This window comes from Clarias gariepinus, chromosome 19 (genome assembly GCF_024256425.1).
Source record: "Clarias gariepinus isolate MV-2021 ecotype Netherlands chromosome 19, CGAR_prim_01v2, whole genome shotgun sequence".
NCBI lineage: Eukaryota > Metazoa > Chordata > Actinopteri > Siluriformes > Clariidae > Clarias > Clarias gariepinus.
In genome coordinates this window covers 13,595,974-13,619,517 of record NC_071118.1, presented here as the reverse complement: position 1 = coordinate 13,619,517, position 23,544 = coordinate 13,595,974, and the positions used below count along the sequence as shown (strand labels likewise).

At 38.0% G+C, this 23,544-nt stretch overlaps 1 protein-coding gene across 6 annotated transcripts in view; it reads left to right on the top strand.

Moving 5' to 3' along the window:
• Positions 1 to 15,907, top strand: part of rimbp2a (RIMS binding protein 2a) — a 75,324-nt gene extending 59,417 nt beyond the window's left edge. For 4 of the 6 annotated variants that reach the window (XM_053479071.1, XM_053479068.1, XM_053479066.1 and 1 more), the window contains 14 exons: positions 605 to 684; positions 1,104 to 1,213; positions 2,563 to 3,363; positions 4,966 to 5,117; positions 5,924 to 6,733; positions 6,878 to 7,006; positions 8,231 to 8,377; positions 8,884 to 8,992; positions 10,400 to 10,569; positions 10,668 to 10,836; positions 12,360 to 12,460; positions 12,594 to 12,665; positions 13,346 to 13,489; positions 15,043 to 15,907. In XM_053479071.1, coding sequence (XP_053335046.1) covers positions 605 to 684; positions 1,104 to 1,213; positions 2,563 to 3,363; positions 4,966 to 5,117; positions 5,924 to 6,733; positions 6,878 to 7,006; positions 8,231 to 8,377; positions 8,884 to 8,992; positions 10,400 to 10,569; positions 10,668 to 10,836; positions 12,360 to 12,460; positions 12,594 to 12,665; positions 13,346 to 13,489; positions 15,043 to 15,225 — 3,177 coding nt within the window. In that variant the 3' untranslated portion in view covers positions 15,226 to 15,907. Of the gene's footprint in view, positions 1 to 9; positions 69 to 604; positions 685 to 1,103; positions 1,214 to 2,562; positions 3,364 to 4,965; positions 5,118 to 5,923; positions 6,734 to 6,877; positions 7,007 to 8,230; positions 8,378 to 8,883; positions 8,993 to 10,399; positions 10,570 to 10,667; positions 10,837 to 12,359; positions 12,461 to 12,593; positions 12,666 to 13,345; positions 13,490 to 15,042 lie in introns of those variants that run through there. The other 2 variants (XM_053479072.1, XM_053479067.1) reach the window with 2 other exon arrangements.
• The last annotated feature ends 7,637 nt before the right edge of the window (positions 15,908 to 23,544 follow it).

The window sequence follows — 23,544 nt, the reverse complement described above, 5'->3', positions numbered from 1 at the left end:
TGCTGGAGTCATTCATCCAAGATGTGTTTGCCATTGGAAATTTGCTTCTTTATCCAATGTTCACACAAGTAAGCCACACGTCTTTTGTGTTGCTTGTAGTATGTCTCTTGTGGGCTTGTAGCAAGTGCTGCTGTTAGCGCTTGTGAGCATGGCCTGTCCACTGTTTTTTTTTTTCCTTTTTTTCTTTAACATAAGAAACCTTAATATAAACTTTAAATCTAACTGGTTTTTAAAATTCCGCTTTTAAGACACACTAGTTTAGTACAAATAAAATCATATAAATAGCTTGTTTGATGTACATGTTTGGCTTCATACTAGTTTGTACAAGCTATTTGAAGAAGCTACATACACTCAGAGTCTCCAAAGATGTCGCTGTTTTTTTTCAAATTGTTGTATGATGGCTAATTCAATTCAATTCAATTCAATTTTATTTGTATAGCGCTTTTAGCAATTTTTATTGCCGCAAAGCAGCTTTACATAGTCAAAAGAATTATTTAGGTTTGTATGAAATGTGAATTTGTATGAATCAAAATGGTCAGTTTGTCCCTGAAATGCCTGAAAACATTTTTTGTGCCTCAAACGAAATATTAATCTCTGACCACAGATGGATAATGAGGTGAGTCCAGCTCCAAGATCAAAGGCAAGGTACACAGGACAGGTCCGTCTTTGTACGGCTCGCTACAGGTGAGTTTATAAATGTATATATATATATATATATATATATATAAATTTACTTTTCTTTTTTGGTTGTGTGTTTGTGTTTAAATATCTTTAAATTATGATTATTGTACATTTTGTATTGCTTTTATTTCCTGTGTAGTTTAAATCGTTTTTGTTATCAATGATGAATTTTATCATTTTATTGCTTTTTTGATTTGTTCATTTTCTTTTATTTTTGTTGTACTTGTCAGAGTTGCATTCAGTTAAGTGAATAAATCAAAACTTACACATTGATGGGGAAATATTTAAAATCCTTTAGTACAATTATTTCTTTATGGGAATGTTTTAACATTTTATATTTGTGCAGCTACTGCTTTTTGAGCAGAGCTTTTGTGATTAAAACATTTTCAACTCTTCCTTTCCCACTCTGATTCTCCGAACAGTTATAATCCTTACGATGGACCCAATGAGCATCCTGAGGCTGAGTTGCCTCTTGTTGCTGGGAAATATCTTTATGTGTATGGAGACATGGATGATGATGGATTCTATGAAGGTGAACTGCATTGTCTAAACTATCAGCTTGTTTCGATTAAATCATTGCATTGGTACCTTGTATTTTTGTAATGCTTCCGCTGTAAATATACAAGACTCCCAAAGTGTATAATTAAATAGGTAATTTGGGTTGAGTTTAATGCCATTCTTCAGCAGGCATTTAATAAGTGCTTCTTGAAGGGTTTGCAGATTAAACAGCAGATCGGCAGGGCTGCTAATTTCTTAAGCACCCTGCAGGTGCACGGCCGGTGGGGGGAAAACACTTTCTGAAAGTTTCTTATTACTTAAGTCACTTGCTTCTGTTTTATCATAGTTTTCCTTTTCTGCTAATGAAATGGTCTATTTTAAGATAATAACAGTTCCGGATACAAATTGACCTGTGGAGATAATGATGCAAAATTACAAAATGCAGTTCATATTTTGCTTTTCATAATGTGTTGGCCTCCCCGTACCCTATTCATCAGTACAAGTTATGCACCAATAAACAGAGGCAATATTTACACTGATTAAATACTTCCAGGAAAATATAACAATGTCAAACGTATATCCACATACATAATTATGTGTAACACTGATAAAACCTGATTCAGTTTAAAAATAATTTAAAATATACTTTTTATGTAAAATAAAAATGTATACATACAGTACGTGTGTGTTGTGTTTCTAGTGTGGGTAACGTCGTGTTAGCATCAATGATGTGAACATGGAGAGAGTATAAAATATGAAAATAACATAAGAATTAGTTACCATCTTGAGGGAAAAAAATCAAATCAACTTTTCAGTTGTAACATTTTGTGTTCAAATGGCAGAATCTGGCTTCTGCAAGTTTAATACCTGGTCGAAATCAACATTCACAGTGTGTCTTTGAGCCTAAAATGAATTAGATAGCAGATGCTAAATTAACCTATTTGCATTGGCTTTGCACTGTATGTTATACTTTTATGTAGAAGCAACCCAAATGCATATTTATTAGGTTAACAATATGCAAAATATACAAGATGTGTTATGTAAAACGACGAGCTCCATTGTAAACCTTGGTGTTCGTCATGTATGCACGTTTTTACAAAAATCTGAGCACTTCAGGGCCCAAATCTGGAAAATAAGGAATAGTACTAGATCAATTTTTTTGTTTTCGAAATCAATTTGCAAAGAATTACTTCAGCGCTGAGATTCGTAGTAAATTTTGCCAATGTTTGGTGGTGCACTCTTTCTATTACATTCAGACCTTATTTGCTCATTATGCAGGTGGTACAGCATTTATATTACATAATCTTATGCTATCTTGCATGAGTCATATGTTGCTGTTGTGAAGTAGTGTGAGTCAGACCTCATCTTCTACAATTCTTCCAGGAGAGCTGTTGGATGGCCAGCGTGGCTTGGTCCCTTCTAATTTTGTGGAGTTCGTTCAGGACAAAGAGAAACCATCTGTGGATGGAGCAGAGGATCCAGGTCAACTGGAACATGGCTCTTTAAGCCTCACAGCCATAGACGGTGGCATTTGCCTGGACAACCTAAGCATCGACTCCTTTGGGCCCTGTAGTAATGGGACTGGCACTCTAGATGCTGAAGAGCTGGCTGATGACATTGTGCCTTACCCAAGAAAAATTAACTTAATCAAACAGCTTGCAAGGAGTGTCATCGTGGCTTGGGACCAACCTTTAGTGCCCCTCGGATGGGGCAACATCAATTGCTACAATGTTTTAGTGGATGGGGAGGTGCGGGCCACTGTGCCCTTCAGTGGCAGGACCAAACTCCTAGTGGAGAAGCTGGATCTGGCTGCGTGTACATACCGCGTGTCAGTGCAGAGCGTGACGGACCGAGGCCTGTCGGATGAGCTTCGGTGCACCATGTTGGTGGGACGGAATGTCACGGTGGCCCCAACTGGCCTGCGCTTGGACGACATCTTGCGTGACTCAGCAGAGCTCTCCTGGCTCCCCAGCAACAGCAACTACTCCCACACAGTGTTTTTGGATGGAGTTGAGCATGCCGTGGTGAAGCCATGCTGTTACAGACTACGCTTCAGCAACCTGAAAGCCACCACTGTGTACAAGGTGAGGGTGGTGGCCAAACCACACCAGGTGCCCTGGCACATGCCACTGGAACAGCGAGAGAAAAAGGAGACAGGAGTTGAGTTCTGCACACAGGCTGCAGGTTAGATGCCACTTTATCACAATTATTTTACAATGTTGTTATTGAAACTGGCCTTAAAGATATAGAGCACAGTAACAATGAGTAATAGTTGGAATTTGTCACTTCAAAAAACTACTTACAGTAAACTCTAAAAACTACTTAAACTCAGATCCCACTTACTCAATTTTTGGTACGGATCGTCATGGCTCCGATAGGCTCTGCGGTGTTTAGTCCCAGCATAACATCGAAGAACTAAAACCAAAGATATGGTGAAATATGCCGGCGCTCATGAAGAAACAGAAAAGATAATGATTTGGTATGGTCAAGTCACAGATAATGCGATTACATAAAAAGGATTCATACACGGAGACCTTTGATAAATGATTCTTCGTTCTACGGATGGTACACCAATCAACCAAATTACTGTCAGGTGAATTGATTTGCATTGATTACCAATTGTGTACCAGTGACCTGGTGACAGGATCACGAATGCCCAATGCTCATTTCTCTATATTGGGCTTAATATTTAGCATTTTATTTTTATGGCTGAATATTATTATATAATATAATATAATTTAATATTACACTTTTGTTTTTAAATTCAAATATAGTAGTGCTGAATTCAACATGCTCACCTCATTGCCTGGCCATCATGTAACATTGTGGTGCTACTGTGGTGGCTAGGACTGAATGTGGAGGTCACAAATGAGCACAGATACTGTAGGCTTACAGAAACCTACAGTGGAGTTATGGCTGACCTGTGGATCATAAAAAAAACATTGCTCTGCCACACCATTGAGCATGTCCAAACATTCGTAGCCCATTCTGACACACTTACTGTATGCCACCAAGGCTCATCATGTTTAACAAATTCTTTGAAAATAAAAAGCAAAAATCATGAAAGTGGGAACTGGGCCTAAGACCGCACAAATATGATTTGAGACCAAGCTTCTCTAAAACAAAGATTGTTTTGAATGTGTAAACCATGCCCACAATGACCTTATGCCCTCAATTAAACGGCATGAAGAGTGATTGTTATACTGTAAAAAAATAAGGAGAGCTCTGAAAACTCAAGCTTGAGTGGGTTCTGCTTTGCATTAGACAGAGAAACCTTTGCCTAAAGACTTTTGAGTAGTGGTTGTTGAATATACTGTACAGCGGGTGGAAAGGTGTGGTGAAATACTACTAGTGGAGAAAAAAAGAGATAGGAATCCGTTAGTTGACTACAAAGAAGTTGACATTGTCTTTTTGGCAGAACTTGACATGGCATAGTAAGTGATGCATTTTAACAGAAACCTATTTAGCAAGTAATCAGTGTGTAAAGATAAATAAAATTTTATAAAAAAATTTAAAGCATCACTATAAGACCCTATGCATAAACCAGCCATTAAACCATCAAACTGTATACTTACAGGATATTATTTAAGGGCTTTGGCCACCGTACAACGTAATTAAGCAGTTTTAAGAGCTTTTCCCTCACCCAGAAAACTGTAAATCACTTGCACAGTATATGGCTCCATAAAGATCGACTGCTCCTTTTAGGTGGGCAGTGCTGTGCACCAAGAAAACACTCTGTTTCAAACTGCAGTTTCCAGTAGGATTGCATTATCTGTCCCCCCGCAGGCCCTCCTTTGCCACCCAACGAGGTGCACGTCCAGGTTGGACAGGCTCCAGGGATTTTGCAAGTTCACTGGAAACCTCCGTTGTTGACGCCCATGGGAACTTCCAATGGTGCCAACGTCATTGGCTACGCAGTGTGTACCAAGGGCCAGAGGGTGAGTGCATGAATCACTGCATTTGTAATAATCAGCCGTGCTTATGTGATACATCCACAGTTTAAATCTAAAGTGAGAAGAGCAGACAGTGTTTCAGTCATGATGTAGACCAGTGGTCCCTGGAGATCTACTTTCTTGCATAGTGTAGAGCTTTAACCCTTGTGTGTCAAAACGCTGATTTGTATGATGAGAATTAACTTGAATCTCAGCTCGGAACTAGGAAAGCTGTTTTAGGTAATACTTGTGCCCTCTATTGGATAATATAAGTGATTACAGCTACTTCTCTAACCGCAGGGATTATAGCCATAGTTCTGGGGATCTTTGAGAAATGCTTTGTATTCTGAGCACAACAATGATCTTGATTATTATCTGAAGTAAAATCATTTGATGAGCTGGATCATATAAGTTAAAAATAAGTATTTTCATCATTGCCAGTATTAGCATTTTAAATAAAAACTAATTTAATATGATTATGTACTAAATTTAAAATCTGACAGCACTTTGCTGTTTTACCCAAAACTGTACTAATTTATTTTTTTCTAAAAGAAAAATAAATGCTTTTGTGTGTTTAATAGTATTACAGCTGACCATTTATAAACAGATTGTGTAATGTAAAGAACCATGCACAGTATATTACCAGAATTAATACACATGCCTAAAAAAATCTTTAAAAAACATGATTCATCAAATGAATTACCATTGTAGAGATAACAACTAGTCAAATCAAAAACTTGTACTTATGAGAATTAACAGCATAATTCAGCAAACCGGACTCTACAAACATTTGGACATGCCATTCCTTTCAGATTGCTGAGGTGTTGTACCCAATGGCTGATTTCACAACAGTGGATCTGAACTGTATCCAGTGTTTGGAGGCTCGTGAGGTCGTGGTCAGGACTTTATCAGCACAAGGCGAAAGCCAGGACTCGCAAGTTGCCATCATTCCTAACAACCTGCTCGTGCCTCCACCCCAAACCCACCTTCCACCTCACCATGTGCAATCTTCTCTACCACACCAAGTGCCCCAGCCCCTGCCTCCACAGCCTGCACTCCCACCCCCAATGCAGGCTCTTCCCCCTCACGCTGTCCCTGATCCAAGTTCCCATCTACAAACACTTTCCATTCGCCCAAATCACCCAATCCCTCATCTTCAGCCTCATCCTGTGCCCCATCCAACTCAACCATCTCCTCCTCACCTCCAACCATTACCTGCTCTCCCCTTCCCCCAGCCCCAACCTACCATCCCTATACCTCAGCCCACAATCCCAGTACCTCAACCCACTATTCCAATGCCTCAACCCCACATTCCCCAGCTGGCTCTTCCCCAGCCACATAGACCACCAAGTGCCAGAGAACTGGAAACCAAAGAGCAGGTACCGGGAATGCTTCACCCTGCTGGGGGTCCTGCACAGTCATGGGAGCCTGTGTGCTCTCCGTCTGGCCTTCCCCCAGCTCTGCCACATGGACACACTCTCGAGGCACCGCCATGCCCTAACCGCCGCTCCCCTTCTCCTCAGAGAATCCTCCCCCAGCCCAGAGGCACGCTCATCCCGGATACAATGGCCAAAGCCATCGCCCGTGAAGCTGCCCAAAGAGTGGCTGCAGAGAGTGGGCGGGTGAGTGCTGACTGATGCAGTAAAGTTGTTTACGTAGGGATATTTGTGCTGGGGCCTTTTTAGGATTCATCACACAAAACAAAATCTGTTGGAATTCAGCAGATATGGTTACTGAGGTTTCTGAAAGTTTTTTGCTGTATATAGATGGAGAGGCGAAGTCAGGGCTTTCACTCTCAAAACTCAGATGAGGAAGAGGATGAGGAAAGCTATCAATCTCGCAGAAGAGGAGCATCTGTGGATGACTTCCTCAGGGGATCAGAGCTGGGCAGGCAGGTACGAGAGCCTAATATTACATGATGGTGATCTAGTAAGGCAAGAGGCATTAACTGCTAATTTATCTATCTGTGTAATTAGTGTATAGATTATTTTGTATAAATAATTAACAGGAGCCTTAGTATTAACCACTTATTTTATGTCACTGACCCTTTGCTAGACTCTGTCCCCTTTCTAACTCTTTAAAAATCTTTTAAAAACAGTATATAAACTCTAGAGCTTTTAATGACAAGGGTTCATTTTTAGAATAGGAGAAGAGAGTTCCTAAATTTTTAAGGTAGTACTGGCTAAGAACATTTTATAAATGTTAAATCCAAACCATATAACCTTTTGAGTGCTAGATGAGTTGTTTTTTTCTGTGTGCAAAAACAGAAAAACTGAAACCACTTTTAAAATATAAAGATAAAAAATTGGTATTGATTATAATAGTATTCAATATAAAGTATTGAAAATACTATTAAAACAATGAATCCAATTATTCAGTTAGTAAAGCGACATTCATACAAGTTTAAAGACTACATTTCTAAGTCAAAAAGTCAGTATCCTTATCAACGGGTGATCTCTGTAGATGACATGAAAACATAAAAGATTGGTGGAACCACACTAGAACAGTGTACAGTATCTCCAGCACAGCAGGAAGGGTTTATGTGCATATATTTAGCGTGAATGCTTATTAAAGTACATTTCTAATGTAAGCTAGCAAATAGTAATTAGGCAGTCACCATTCTCCATTTCACAGTAATTAGCTTTTTTTTTGTTTAGGCCACACATTCTATTAAATTAAATGCATCTACACTACATAGCATAGAAAGACAAGTCTCTGACTCGCACGTTTGCTGGTTACATATTGTACTGTAGAACATGTTGTCTTATTGTTTAAACCATTTTATCTCATTTAAAAATTAAGAAATTGGCTGTGATTTACAAGCATGCCATGCATAATATTATTTGTTGTACCATGGATAGATCCAGTTGCCAAATTAACCACATTTAATTAAATGTGTCAGATGGGGGGTTTAGCGAAGGGTCAAATTTCTAGCCACAGCATGCTTCATTTGACAAAAAATGAGCATCTAAAACGTTTTTCGTATTCTTCAGTCTATGAGAAGCTACTAAGATTTGCCTTAATTTAAGATGGAGTGACAGAACTGTGGATAACCAAGTCTTTAGTTTGAGCATTGCTGTTTATGTGCTGTTCTCTAAATGGCTGTTTCAATGCCACAGTCCCACTACAGTCACAGTGAAGAGTACCAGACAGAAAGCAGTCGAGGTTCAGACCTATCTGACATTATGGAGGAGGATGAGGAAGAGCTGTATTCTGAAATGCAACTGGAGGATGGACGACGGCGCAACTCACACAGTGCTCTTAAGGTGGGGCACGATACACGAAAGGCAATAGAGTGATGCACGCTGGCTTTTCCATTCGATTGTTTTTGCATCTTTATTCATAGACCAAATTAGTCAACTGTAAAAATGTTTCTTTTCCATTATTATTTATTACCAAAATTTGGACCTTGCAAAACCCTGATCTGGTCAACCTAGAGGTCTGAAACTCTGGTAACACATGCTGTGCTTTTTCATACAGTTAAACAGATTATATATTTGTCATAAAACCAATTACTCCTCTAAAGTAGCTGCATCTACAGAATAGTCTCTATAGCATGATTTTCCACTCCTGCTGACAGAACTAGGAAATTATGTGTATTCATTTTCATAAGTCTATTTGCACAAACCTCCTACAGTTCGCTAGTACTTTTTAGTTGTTTTGAACACAACACCAAAAATTCTGTCAATATTACTAGGATGAAAGTTGTAGCACTGTACTGTGGAATACCAAGTTGTATCTTTCAAAAATTTGATGTGTCTTCTGCTAAAAGGTTGGAGGCAACATTTCATCTTCAGGAAGACTGGATCGAGACTCAAATCGAAGGCCAGCTCATGGAGGTCCTCAGCCACAACGCAGACCCCTCATGGTCCCTTCTATTGGTCAGTGACCCCAAAGTTTGACATCCAGCTATTCAACTGTTCAGATACTCAGCTTGTCTGAATGTGGTTAAAAGACCAACTCTTGCTCAATTTCAAAAGTCCAAACTTTTAGATTATTTAAAAATGACTTCTGAAGGGGCACTTTTAAAGCACATGAGCCATTAAAGCTTTTCTTAGGAATATTGATGGCGGTTCTGTAGTCCTCCCTGCCTAATTGGCTTACATGGGGGGATTTGTTCGCCAAGACCATGCATGGTGGTGTGGTCTGTTCGTGGTAACAGCTGTTTGGTTGGTGTTTCCCTCAGAGATAACCACTGAGAGTAACAGTGAGGGGAACCGTTCTCCGGTCATGGAGGATGTTTACTATGGCCGTGTAGCGCGGCACAGGACATGGTGTTCACGGAGACATGGTGGCCACAGGCCTCCATATGGTATGTGTTGCACCCCCCGTGTTCTACAAGAACACAGTGAGACAGAAGAGCAAGAAATTGCCATGAGCAAGTTACTGAAACGCATGAGGGTGAAACGCTGCAGTGCCAAGATGGAGGCTTGCATTAAGGGCTGCACATTAGGTAGAGGATGGTTGCCCTTTATAGTAAAGTTTTTGCTTACTGCTCAGAGAATGTTCTTCCCTGTTGCACCAACCTGCCATGAGATGCCTGCTAAACCCTCCCCTCTCCTTCTCAACTTCAGGCTTTTACTTTGGCTTTGCATGATATAAGGGAAAAAGTTACTGTAAGGGTAGTGCCTCACACTAAACTGTAACACAAAGTATGTTTCACAGGTAATAGAAAACTTACATTTCATGTTGCATTGCATCAGCTTTCCAGAATGCACATTGGGCAAATTTGATAGTTCCCCCTTGGCACAACACAATCAATTGTATAAGATGTATGGGCTACATCTTACGGTGTAATATTATCCAGGACTAATTAGAACCAAGACCAGGCATCTTCAGGTCCTGTTTACTGCATGGTTAAAGTACTGTTTTTGTGTCCATGTTTGCATTTTTGGACTCTTAGTGAAACTAATTTGGCTTGCAGCTTGTGTGATATGTTGGCATCTGTGTATGGAGTGTATTCTATTCCCTTCTATTATACTCATTTCATTGCATCGCCACATTGTCTGTTAATCCAATTTAAGATGTGTCTTACTAAGGAATGAATTGCAAAATGAAGAGGATTTTATGCATTCAATCCATTGGTCATTGTCATTAAAAATATATAAATGACCTGAAATGACCTCATAATTATAGGTATTTAAATGGCTGAATGTATGAATGCATGTAAGACTGGATTTACTGAAGATGTACATTTATATGCACGTTGACCTAAAACAGGAAGAAGAATGTGGGAAAAAATATGACCACTCCAAACATTTTTCAGTCTTTTATCCATCATTTCTCAGGAGGTTACAGGGACCGAGGACGACGATCTCCTCCATACTATGATGAGTCCGAGCCAGAAGATTCCTTCCGTATATTTGTAGCATTGTTCGACTATGACCCCCTCTCAATGTCCCCGAACCCAGATGCCGCTGATGAAGAGCTTCCTTTTAAAGAGGGACAGATAATCAAGGTCAGACATTTAAAAAAAAGTCGAAACTGATCATATTTGATCATAAGACCATTTTAATTAAGATCTGCATTGCTCTTGTTCTCCATCTTCTCTAACAGGTGTATGGGGACAAAGACAACGATGGGTTTTATCGTGGAGAGATCCGTGGACGGTCTGGACTTATTCCGTGTAACATGGTATCAGAGATACAGGCTGAGGATGAGGAGACTATGGATCAGCTCATGAAGCAAGGCTTTCTACCCCTAAATACCCCGGTGGATAGAATAGGTACTGCATCTTTAAAAACCAAGAGTGTAATATTACACCAAAGTTCTATATGTATGTACCTAGGGTTTTCAAGATTCAAAGAACTTTATTAATCCCAGAGGGAAATTGCTTTGATGTTAATAATGGTTTGCTATGTTCAATAAAGTTTGGTGGAAAAAAGATTTATTATGAATTTAAATAAATTTAAAGTAAACATATAGACTAAAACAAATTTGTAAAAACTAGCGAACTTCTCATCATTTCCAGAACACATAAAGAATACCTACTGTATGTCTTTTTTAAAATACCTATGTATTACAAAGGTGTAAGAAGAGTTTTAGCACAGATCTATAGCACATATAACAAATAGTGCAAACCTTTGTTCTTTTAAATAAGCAATATTTAAATGAGTTATGACTTCTCTTTTAATTCTATGTTTTTTTTATTTAAAAACATAATAAAAATCCTCAGATCATAGCGGTGTGTGTGTGTGTGTATATATATATATATACACACACACACTGTATATAAAAAATTTTTTTAGAGAAAATGTAAAAATGGATAAAGTGTTTGTGTGTGCCGTGTAATGGGTTGGCACTCTATCCAGTGTTTTCTCTGCTTAATGCCCTGAGCTCTATTTTGGTCACTGCCAAAACTGCTCATTGCCAATGCAATCAAGATTTCAGCAATGTGATATATAGGTGATAAAGTCATCAGTGACATTATACCTGTTTATCTTGTTTTTATTATTATTATTTTTTAATCTAAGTGCACATTGTTTATGAGCAGCACATGCTGTAGTTTATCTGTCAGGCACATTGGTTTAAACAGCATCCAGGAATGTTTTAATTAAGCATTTAGATAGATAGATAGATAGATAGATAGATAGATAGATAGATAGATAGATAGATATAGGTGCATTTCCACTGTGAAAGACAGAATCTAAAAAGAAAAATCGGCAAATCACATTGTATGTTTTTTTAACAATTTATTTGTGAATTACTGTGTCGAACAAGTATTTGATCACTTGCTTATCTGCCAGATTTCTGACCCTCAAAAACCAGTTATTTTGCTCTCACAGTGGAAATGCACCTATGCTGAAAATTGTAGACCCCGCCATGATTTCTAAGTATGAGAACTTGCAAAATCACAGGGTGATCAAATTCTTATTGTATGTATATATATATATATATATATATATATATATATATATATATATATGCAGAATGTCGATTAAAAAAAAAATCACATTTGAACATTGTTGAACAAATTGAATTAACTGAAGAGTGTGGAGAGACCCAAACCACATGAACTCTGGTTACAGTCCGATTCTGCATGTTGTCCACAGTCCACATACAGTATGTTTCTTTGGTTCCTTTAGTTTTACTTCCACCTCCTAATAACGAATCAAGTGACAGACTTAATGGCATAGGCAGAGTGTACACCTACTTTGTGCCCATATGTTAATGGTTTAACCCACTAAGATCCCGAATTCCTTGTAAGACTTTAAGAGATACTCTCATTCCTCCTTTTTTTTTTTACAGAGCACAGTCGAAAAGGTGGCAGGCACCCTGTGGCTACACGGAGAATGGTTGCTCTTTATGACTATGACCCCAGGGAGAGTTCACCAAATGCAGATGTTGAGGTGTATATTCATGCTTACACACACACTCATACACACACACACACACACCTCAAATGACTCAAATGTATTCACACACAATAAATGTATTCTCAGACTTTCACTTTGCTAACACACTTGATGATCTCTGATATAGGCAGAGCTGACGTTCTGTGCTGGTGACATCATCGCTGTATTTGGGGAGATAGATGAAGATGGTTTCTATTATGTAAGTAAGAAAGAAACAAATCTTCTGGGGGTGTTTAAGTGGTGTTGGGAAGCTTCGTGCAGAAAAGCTTTATTGATCGAGCCTATTACAATCTAAAATCAAAACTGTATATAAAGGGCAGAACATGATCAGGGATCAAACAAACATGAGAGAACCAGAGGATAGTCAGTATAATCAGATGACAAGAGAGGCAAAAGATGTTCAGGTCAGATTTTGTAGGAGAACACTGGACAACGTGACATGCACGTAGTGAGACAACCAAAGAATGCCTTAGAGCTCTAGATAAAATTGGTGTAATATTGAGATTATGATTTATCTTCATTTAGTGTTTAATATAAGAAATTACCTGAAGCTTTTGGCCTATATCTGCATACGTTTATTTCATGCTTCCACATGAGTGTTTCTAATGAAGTGGACCGTGAATGTACAGTGTAAATACAGGAGTACTTTCTATACTTTTATACATGTTTTTCATTAAAAAAAAAAAACATTATTAATTAACTATAATTAAATCACCAATGAGGCTTGTGTTGCTCAATTATAATAGTTTAATTAACAAGCTATTAATAGATATTATTGCAACTAGCCATCATAGTGAGTCAGGTGAATTGAGTGTGTGGCCTTGTTGAGTTTAACCTCACGTCCTGTGCAGTTCTCACTGCTCATGTTCTCTTTCACAGGGTGAGATTAATGGACATCGTGGTCTAGTTCCGTCGAACTTTCTAGAAGAAGTGCCTGATGATGTAGAGGTCTATCTGACAGAGACGCCGTCCCACCCTGAGCAGGAAGAGCCGGTGCCAGACCAACGCCCGAAGCCTAAACGGGTACAACATCGCCGCTCTCAGCGCTAGGCCCTGTGTCCATCCATCCTCCGTTTGAGTTCCGTCCACTCGCACGCCGTCTCTGTGTTTTTTTTCCTTTCTCTTCTCGTGCTTGTTTGTTTTGTGTGGTGGTGAACGTGCAGTCGTGGCTTCCGGTCTTGCTTTTTTTGGAATGGAAGAAGCAAAGCCCTCCGTGAACTGAGACAGACAGCACAGCTAGCGCATACACTGGGGGATATTGGCAACGATATGATGAAAGACTGAATCTAATTCCTGCAGCGGAAAAAAAGAGAATGTGACTCTATAGCTGGGTTTGTGCTTGAAAACACGGTTCAAAATGAACAGGTCATTAGACGTGCATGCCTTTTTCAAAAAGAACTTTTTATATACGAACAGTACACATTTGGCCTGTGTTTGTTGTGTTGTGTTCCATTAAAGAGGCTTTGTTTCTTTTTTGTGTATTACACCCTCATCCAAATTCTGCTCTGAGAACATGCATATTTAAAAAAAAAAAAAAAAAATTGATCAAAACACATAACATCACTGTAATGCCATAGTCAACAAAAATAAATGCAACGCTGAAGCAAAATCTCATGATGCCGTATTGGTGGATGTCCGTGTTCATTTACGTGCTGTGTATTTCTTTCTTTCTTTTTTCTTTCTTTTTCTTCTTTCTTTCTTTTTGTCTTTTTTTCTATTTCTCATGTTCAACATGTTAATGCTTTTTAAATAATGTCCCCGTATTCCTTTTTTTTTTTCACCTGCTTGGCTAAAACAGTAAAGGACCATCTGAGCTGGTTACTTGTTACTGAGGTGTAAATGAACAAAAATGATAGGATGGTGTAAAAAGGGCAGAGTTACTGTTTTTCACAATTAACACATCCTGATGTATTATTTCTCTTAAATTACAGCAATTTGCTTACATTTACATTTTTAATTAGAAAATGATGTGCAATATATTATTTTCATCTGCCCCTTTTTTCTCTTTCTTCAAGTTGGTCAAAATATACAAGTTATAGTTTTGCTTTGACTGTTATAAAATCCTTATGTTGAAGACTTTTGTGTAAATGTAAAAAAAATGTTTCACCACAAGAAACCATCGGGAAAGATTACAGTATGTCCCTTAAATAAGCTGTTATTATAGAAAAAAATACATATAAGAACAAGTACATTAATATACTGTAAATCTGTGATTTGCAGCCGAACAACTAGCAGAGCTACTGTTAAAGAAAATTAATCAATGCCTTCTGACTGATCACATTCAAGAATTTGTTAATGCTGTAGTGTGATTCCATATAATAGCTTCTTAGGCAGATTTCTTACACTCCACTTCCTCATATATGTTCAAATTATTCCAGTAATTTAAAAACAAACCCCAAAAAAAATGCAATGCAATTTTTTTATTTCATCTTAGTTCACACTTTGTGATATAAGACACACATCAGGAGTAAAGCAGTACTGCACCAGTTACCTTTTTCTGGTGAGCTATTGACAGGTAAAGCTAGTTGACATTTAATTCCTTTCCCTGTCCCCCCTCCTGATGACTCTCTTATTAGATGCCAGTGGAAAACACGGTTCCGGCACCCGTCGTGGGAAGACCAGCGTCCCCAATTGTGCGTCCTCTGCTCCCTGTGGGTCCTAGCCATCCCCTTAGTCCTGCCAGGGGGCCGCGGGACCAAAAAAAGAAGAAAGGACTGCTGTCCAAGGGAAAGAAACTGCTCAAGAAGTTCTCAAAGTAAAATCTGATGTCATACACAATCAAAAAAAGGGCAACATGTTCATGTTTTCAAGAAAATCTACAGCCATTTTCATATTTATGTGCCAAAACCATGCAGTACAGGCCAGAAATTAGGAAGCAACTTGTGGATTTTTTTCCCCATGTCATTATAGCTGGTTATGAGTTTCAATAATTATGATTCCCTTCCCTGCCCCCCCTCCTGAAGACTCTCTTATTAGATGCCAGTGGAAAACACGGTTCCGGCACCCGTCCTGGGAGGACCAGCGTCTTGCAACATCTATAATTCAATTCAATTCAATTTTATTTGTATAGCGCTTTTAACAATTGACATTGTCGCAAAGCAGCTAATCTTCACCATTTAGTTTTTATTTATTTATTTATTTGGATTTTACATCAAAGTCTTTGTTCTTAGAAATTTTATGTGTGTCTCATTTTTTATGGAACATTCTACATAAACGCAGATTTGGTTACGTTTAAAAATTGCTTGCTTTCTCTGGCCTGTAGGGAATATTCGAGCTACCAGTTTATCAGGTTCACCTTGTACACGGGTCAGTTAAGGTGCTGACATATGCAGTGTTTATTCATTTAAATGAAGCCCTGGTGTGTGAGAGATTTGTCCATGTGACTTCTACACTCAACAGTTTTTCCCATTGCCTTATTTCTGACCAATAATTGAAGGAGTATCATGGAAAAAAAGATATAAATATATAAAAAAAAAACTCAGCAAAGATTAAGTATATGAAGACAGTCTGTATCGCCGTCGTCTCTCATTGTCTATACCGCTTTATCCTGTATACATTGTAGTGGGAGGCCTGGAGGCTATCCTAGGAAACTTAGGGCACAAGACAGGGTACACCCTGGACGGGGTGCAAATCTATCACAGGTCACACACTTATACTCATACACCCTACAGGCAATTTACCAACACTAATTAGCCTAATCTGCATGTCTTTCGACTGTGGGGGGGACACCAGAGTACCTGGAGGAAACCCACCAAGCACAGGAAGACTCCATGCACACAGACACAAGGCGGGAATCAATCCTGGACGTTAGAGGTGCAATCAATATCAAAAGTGCAGGAGTGATGTATCAGCACAGCTAATATTAAGCACAACAGCACAACCTCAAATGTGGTATTGCTTTTGTAGAAGTTCTCCAAAAACCATTCATTGTCAACAGATTTTGATTTGATTGGTTACTTAACTAGTTATTTTGCACTGACAACATACTGTATATACACGACCATGTCAGTGTAACTGTAGATAAAATCCATAATCTAAATAATATCTGCTCAATGACGGTGCTGTGAATGGCAGTGTAGAGGAGTGGCAATACTTTGCACAGAGCAGCAGACAGGCTATAGTTACAGTTCTCAAAATATTTACCTATAAAGTGTCCTGCGTGATGGGTGGACGTGATAAACTGGCAACTTAAAATATATATCTATTAATAAATGAATCAAAGCTTCTGTGGTGTAAAATGTGAAAGTGTAAGATATGTTCAGTCATTATTCATTCTATATTTATTTTATTTAAAAAATATAAACAATATTACATGTTTACCTGGTGTTGTTTGATAAATCTGAAATGTAGGTATATTCAAAGCCAAATTAGTGAAAAGCTGAGCTCTTAAAAATGCTAAATGTTTAAAAAGCCCTGTGTAGAACCCTACAAATGAATCTTTCCCAATAAGGGTTTTTGGAAGGTGAGACACTTGAATTATCTAATGAACACCTAGGATTGGTAATTTCAATTAATAACAACAAATAGTTTCCCTTTTCCGCGAGGTTGTTAATTAGTAATTTTAGAACACTTACCCATTCGATGTATCCTTGTTAAACTCTAAGTATGTACTATACATAATGTATACTCTAGACTTACTGTACACCTGAACCTTTTTAGTACTGTAAGTCTCTACTGTATACCCCACAGTAAGTAGAAACCTACAAACAAACCTACTAACAAAGTGTTTTCCTATCAGAAAGGGTTTTAAGTCGAGACATTTTAGAAGCTAAAAATGCCTAACGTGGATTGGACGTGTTTGTCCTGCACATCCACGTGTGCCAGTGGGACATCCTTGGGGCTCTTTGTCTGCCAGGCCCCATATGTGGCAGGCCATGGTGCACTGGGTGGTCTGTTGCCTTTTTATGTTGGCCAGTCCTGACTTTTATTATTGAGTTGTGTTACATTGGCTTTTCAGACTGGATGGACTGGTCTTTGGTCCCTACAGGCGTGGATGAGCTTTGGGAGCCCATGATCCTATTACCACTTTACTGGTATATGATTGATCAACAGTGTTAATGTGTTAATGTTAATATTGTGGTACGGTTATGGCTGATTGGTGAAATTACCCAGCAAACTATTAACAAAGGCTTAAAGAACTTTTTTTTTTTTTATAAGAGAGTATATATCACTGGGTGTGGTACAAACTCCAAATCATTTCACAGTATTTTCTTTCTAACACCTAGAACCAGTGTGACACATACCGTACTTGGTACACTCTTCAAAGTTACTTTAAGGGTTTCTTGATTAATAAAGGGCTCTTAGACTACAGTATAAAGAAAGTGATAAAGAAACCGTTTTGTGGGGTTCTACATAGAACTTTTAATAGTTCCCCAAAAGAGAAACTGTACACTGTACCCAAATCAGGTATCACAGAATAACCAATAGGAGGCGTTATAGTCCTCTCTGATATTATTGGTATAGCAAAGCAGATTCATTATTTTTTCTGTACACTAAAGACATCTGTTTATGTTAGAGATAGTGTCATGGCTTGCAAGTACACAGCTGCTTCTGAAACAGACTCACTAATCTTTTTTGCTGTAATTCATGAATGTAGCAGCAAAATGAATTCTGAGGGCCACAGAAACCTTCTGTCTGCTAATTGATAGGAAAATGCATGCAGTCTAATTGGAAGAAACACAATGTAAGACCACAAAGGATTTCAAAGAAACACCCTCTCCCCTCTAAAACAAACAACAACTGAAATAATCTTTGCTACAATCCTGGAAAACATCACGAAATAAGAACGCAATAGTTTGATGGTGTCAGCGAGCAGCTATTTTAAAGCAGTTTTTATGATAGAAGGGATATGCGACCTAATATAAATTTAAATAAATTCACCTATCTAATAAAAATGTAATTCAATTTAATTCGATCTGTTCCAATACTTTTGGCTCAACTGGCACCAAAGGTGCCATGTTCTAAGTGGTTTAACACATCTTATTTACAGCATTAACCAGAGCAAAAAAAATGTTTCATCCTATTATACTTGTACATCTGAACAGTTGGGGGCTTTGTTCAAGGGCCCAACAGTGGCAACATGGTGGTGGTGAGGCTTAAACCTGAGACCATCCAATTATTAGTCCAATGTCTTAATCACTAAACTACCCTTGCTCCACATCTTGATCTGAATATCAGGAAATAAAAGCTGAAATTCTGATCTATCGTATCATTCATCTTTTGATTTTAAAATTCAAATGTCTTTAGTGTATAGCAAAAAAATATTTTTAACATTTTAATGCTTTCGAAGAGAAATTGATAAAATAATGAAGTCGTGAAGTAACCTTCATCATCACCCTAACATGCATCATCACTTTTGTCAAGATGTCATTAATCTCTGGTGATCTTTTGTGATCCCTCATGATCTCTTTCTCTCTTAGACACAAGCACACACACCCACACATGCACACAATCCCACTTTTTTTATTATATCTGCAGCTATCTGTCTCTTCCTGTTGAAAAGTCGTGCAATTAAGAGCTGTGTTGCTCTACCACATTGTTTTGTTTTGTTTTTTTGCAAGCTCTAACCATCTACAAGAGTTTAATCTGAAATATTGTGGTATGTGGTTTTAAAATCTTGTGTTTACATACATTTGTGAAATAAAAAAAAAACACTAGCAGCAGATAATAATTTTTTTCAATCAGTGTTGAAAAAAATTATGGCCCTTTCAATCACAATGTCCCCTTATTACAGCAAAACTGCAGTCCTTCAGTTGAGACATGTTTTCTGTGAAGTGTCCTTCTTTAGTTTTGCACTAAAGCTACAAGGCCAACAAGTTAACAAGTAATTAAAACCTAAGTAATAGAAGCCACCAGTTAAGTATCATGTACTATATTTACCTAACAGGATTATAGGAAATAAATATTACATACCCTAATTTATAATTACTGTACTTCTGAAACTCTGGCCTCACAGGAATTCCTTTAATGGCCTAAACATGTAGGAATTGATCGGTGTGAGGTCAGGGGTATACAGGAGAATGGTTATGTGTACAGAATCAGGCATTCACCTCACCTTGGAGGACTCCAAGTCTCCTACGTCTAGTCTACGGCTTTATTTAAAGCTTTGTGGCATGCAAATATTTTACTGCAGCTAAGAGTTTGGTCATTGTACTGTGTTTTATGTAGTCTGTAAATGTCAATCGGATTTATGCTTTCGTTCACAAGGAATTTTATTACATGTGCCGGTTTGACTTGAGTGCCTTTCATGTAATACTTTGTCTTTTAGGACAATTCATTCACATAGGGACATTAATTTGGACAATAGTCTTAACAGTTGTCAAAAACACATGCAGCAATATCACTTATACCCACTTATTTACTATTACTTATAAAGTAAGTAGTAAAGTTTAAAAATATTGTGTTAAGTAAAACTATACAGTGACCCCATGTGTTTAAAATAAAAAAAAAAAGTACACTATGTGTTTACTTTTTAATTTATTGGAGAGGATGCTGATAATTAATAATTTGTTTGTAACTTTACAGGAGAATTATAATCTTAGTAGCCCAATCACTCATCTTATATGGGAGATATCTCATGGGCATGAGATATCCCCCTTATGACTCATCTAGGAACCTCTGTAGTCCAACTAGTGACCGTGGAGGCCAGTGATGTTATTATTGTACTTATTTCCATTTCACAACCATGGGAGGAACTCTGGTCAATTTTATATGGCAGATTGGGATGACAAAAAGACGTTTTTGTTTGATTCGTGATTTATTTGAAATACAAAGTGGTAGTGTGGGAAATCTATATTTTTTCTCCCCCCCTTTTTTTTGTCTATATGGCATTGGTATTGGAACAATGTGCTTTGTGGCTAAATGATGGTTTACTTGTGCACATTTAATGCATGATGCTAAACTGGTGGCTTTAAGTTTTCAGAACAATTGTGTTAGACTTGGAGCTTCAGTGAAAAAAAAAGATGTCAAACCTGTTTTAATTAACTACATTTGGGGTGAAGGGGAAGTTGTGTAAAGGTATTAATATTTTTTAATTTTGTTGTTATTGTAAATACAAACAATAAAGGTGTGGTAAGTCAGTGTTGGAGCACATCTATTTGTTTAGATTGCATACAATTATATTATATTATATTATATTATATTATATTATATTATATTATATTATATTATATTATATTATATTATATTATATTATATTATATTATGTGCATTTGTGTCAAATAGAGATGTTCTATTTTATTTTTTATTTATGATATTTCTTTTTTAAAATTTGTTTGTGAGGAAGGTTTGCCTGCTACAAGGGATGTTTGTCAATGTTCTGCCAAAAAGAAAAGGAAAAAAGTCTATTTTTGTTTCAACAATATGACTTAAATAAATTTATTGTATCATTAAAAAAATCTATTTAATTATAGATATATCTACTGTATAATGGTAATTTGAAATATTCATTCGTGTTTGGTGTCACAGCGCTTTTGCTCTTTTGTACTTTTCTCCATTTGTAGATAATTTATAAATGTTTCTACTTTTTTTTAATGTGTTGGAATTTCATATTAACAGTGCAAGCATTATTCATGGTGCCACTACCCCCCACCCCCCACTCCATCCACTTACCCACCCACCCACCCCCAAAAAAATTAAGACTACAGTCTTGTGCTCACAAGATGAATTAAAGGAAAAAGAGTAAAGCTATGTTAATGACTACGGTGTGACTGTGCATGTGTCATGTACACATTTTTTTTTTCTAAGGGAAATAAATCTAATATTTTTTACACCTGTGCTGTTTGTGGTAAATTTGTAATTTGAGCAGGAGGGTGACAATATACTACATGACCACACGAGGGCAGAATGAACTTAGATTTGAACTCTTATGGCCCAAGTCAACTCCTCAACTTTTATGGCTTAAATCTTCTCCTCTATTGATGGATGCAAATTGGTATCTTTGAATGGGCAGGGCTCCATGGCATGGCCGAGAAATTAGGCGTGTCCATGCAAGTCTTGTTAACAAGATCATTGACCAAATGGATAAAATACAACACTGAACTTATATCATGATATGATTTAGCATGATTTCTATAATGAGTTAGCAAATGTATAAATGGGTCTTACTAATATAATGATATCCCACCATCTAGCCAGTATACTATAATGCTAGTTCTCAACGTAGCATGATTTCTTTAAAGCTAGGTCCTAAGTTATGGGATGATTCTCTCTACCTAGAAGACGGTTCTGGCCTCGACTGGTGTTGGGAGCTGTTTCTCTGAGGACTTGACTGTTCGATAGTTCAGGACTGGAACTTTATACAAGTCTACCTAAATTTTCAATAACTAACTGGACTCCATATTAACATCAATTAACATCAACTGTTATGCTGAACTGCCTGCCAACTAACACACTGAATGAATGCAGATCAATTCCTGCTTTCTGTTTCACCCAGATGAGGATGGGTTCCCTGTTGAGTCTGGTTCCTCTCAAGGTTTCTTCCTATTACCATCTCAGGGAGTTTTTCCTTGCCACTGTCGCCCTCGGCTTGCTCACCAGGGACAAACTGACCATTTTGATTCGTACACATTCAAATTCCATACAAACCTAAAAAATTATTTTGATTGTGTAAAGCTGCTTTGGGACAATGGCAATTGTTAAAAGCGCTATACAAACAAAATTGAATTGAATTAAGTTCATAATGCTGCTTATAATTGAACCTTAAGCCACACTTGAGCCTGTTTAGCACAATGATTGGTTATATCCCCATGTTTGGTGGGTTTCCTCCCACAGTCAAAGGATATGCAGGTTCGGGTAATTGAATTCCCAAATTGCCTGTAGTGTGTGAATGCGCATGTCACTGTTGACCGGAGGTACCGCCAATGGGAATCAATACAATAGTAACCACTGGCCTCTAGATAGACTACAGATGTTCCTACAGGAGATGGATAGATGGAAGCATATTTACAATATTTGCTTATTAATAAGTTCACTATCCAGACTATTTAAATTTTATTTTAGACTACTGCATGGACTATTATTTAGACTATTCTAATGCTAGTATGATTGAACCTGTTTAACGCTGAGCTGTTAACTGCTTTTTGGGGTGTGCTAGGCCTATACAGTATGTAACCAATACAGCAGTAAGCGTTAATCATTATTTTATTAAAATTCTCTCAGCATGGTTGTTGTCTCCTCCCACATTAAACACTGATTCTACTGGCTGAGCTGTGTGGCTGAATAATCACCCAAGCAGAAGCAATCCTGTAGGACAGCGTTGGAATGCAGGACAAGGCTGAGCCACAGGATAGCCCTGCCCCAAGAGATGGAGGGACAGAGATAATTATGCTCGTATATCACTGAGTTTCTCTGGCTCTCAGCCCTTCTCTCCCAGCAGTCGGGACTAAGCTGTAATGATCCTGGGTGGCTGTGGGCCAGCGGATGTTTAAACTTCTCTCCGGCTATGACCTCTCGATCAGTGCCTGCTTTTAACAAGAGCCCTGAGTGAGGATGTACAAATTTGTTCATCTTCCTGCATCTCTGAATGTTTCACAACCACCCTGAAATGAAAAAGGTTTATATTTTTTCAATAGTAGAATGTTTGTAATGGATCCAGGCTAAGCTGGACATTTGGCTTCTTTAAAGATAATTTTTCCCCAGGGATGTGTTCATGAGCCCAGATAGCACATAAATGTGATTATAGTGATGGCCATGCTATTTGAAATCATGCCCCAGGTGGTAAACATGCTCAAGAAACTGGTAAACACTATACCGCATTATCCTATATTCAGGGTTGCGGGGGGCCTGGGGGCCCATCCCAAGAGGCTTAGGGCATGAGGCGGGGTACACCCTGTACACACACATACTACGGGCAATTGGGAATACCAATTAGCCTAATCTGCAGGACTGTGGGAGGAAACTGGAGTACCCAAAGGAAACCCACCAAGAACGGGGAGAACATTTCCTGGCTGGGCACAAACCCAGTCCCTGGAGGTGCAAGGCAACAGTGCTAACAACTACACCACTGTGCCACCCCATGGAACAAATTTTTTGGCAAAAACATCTAGAATTGTTCACAGCCATTATGCATTACGCATAAT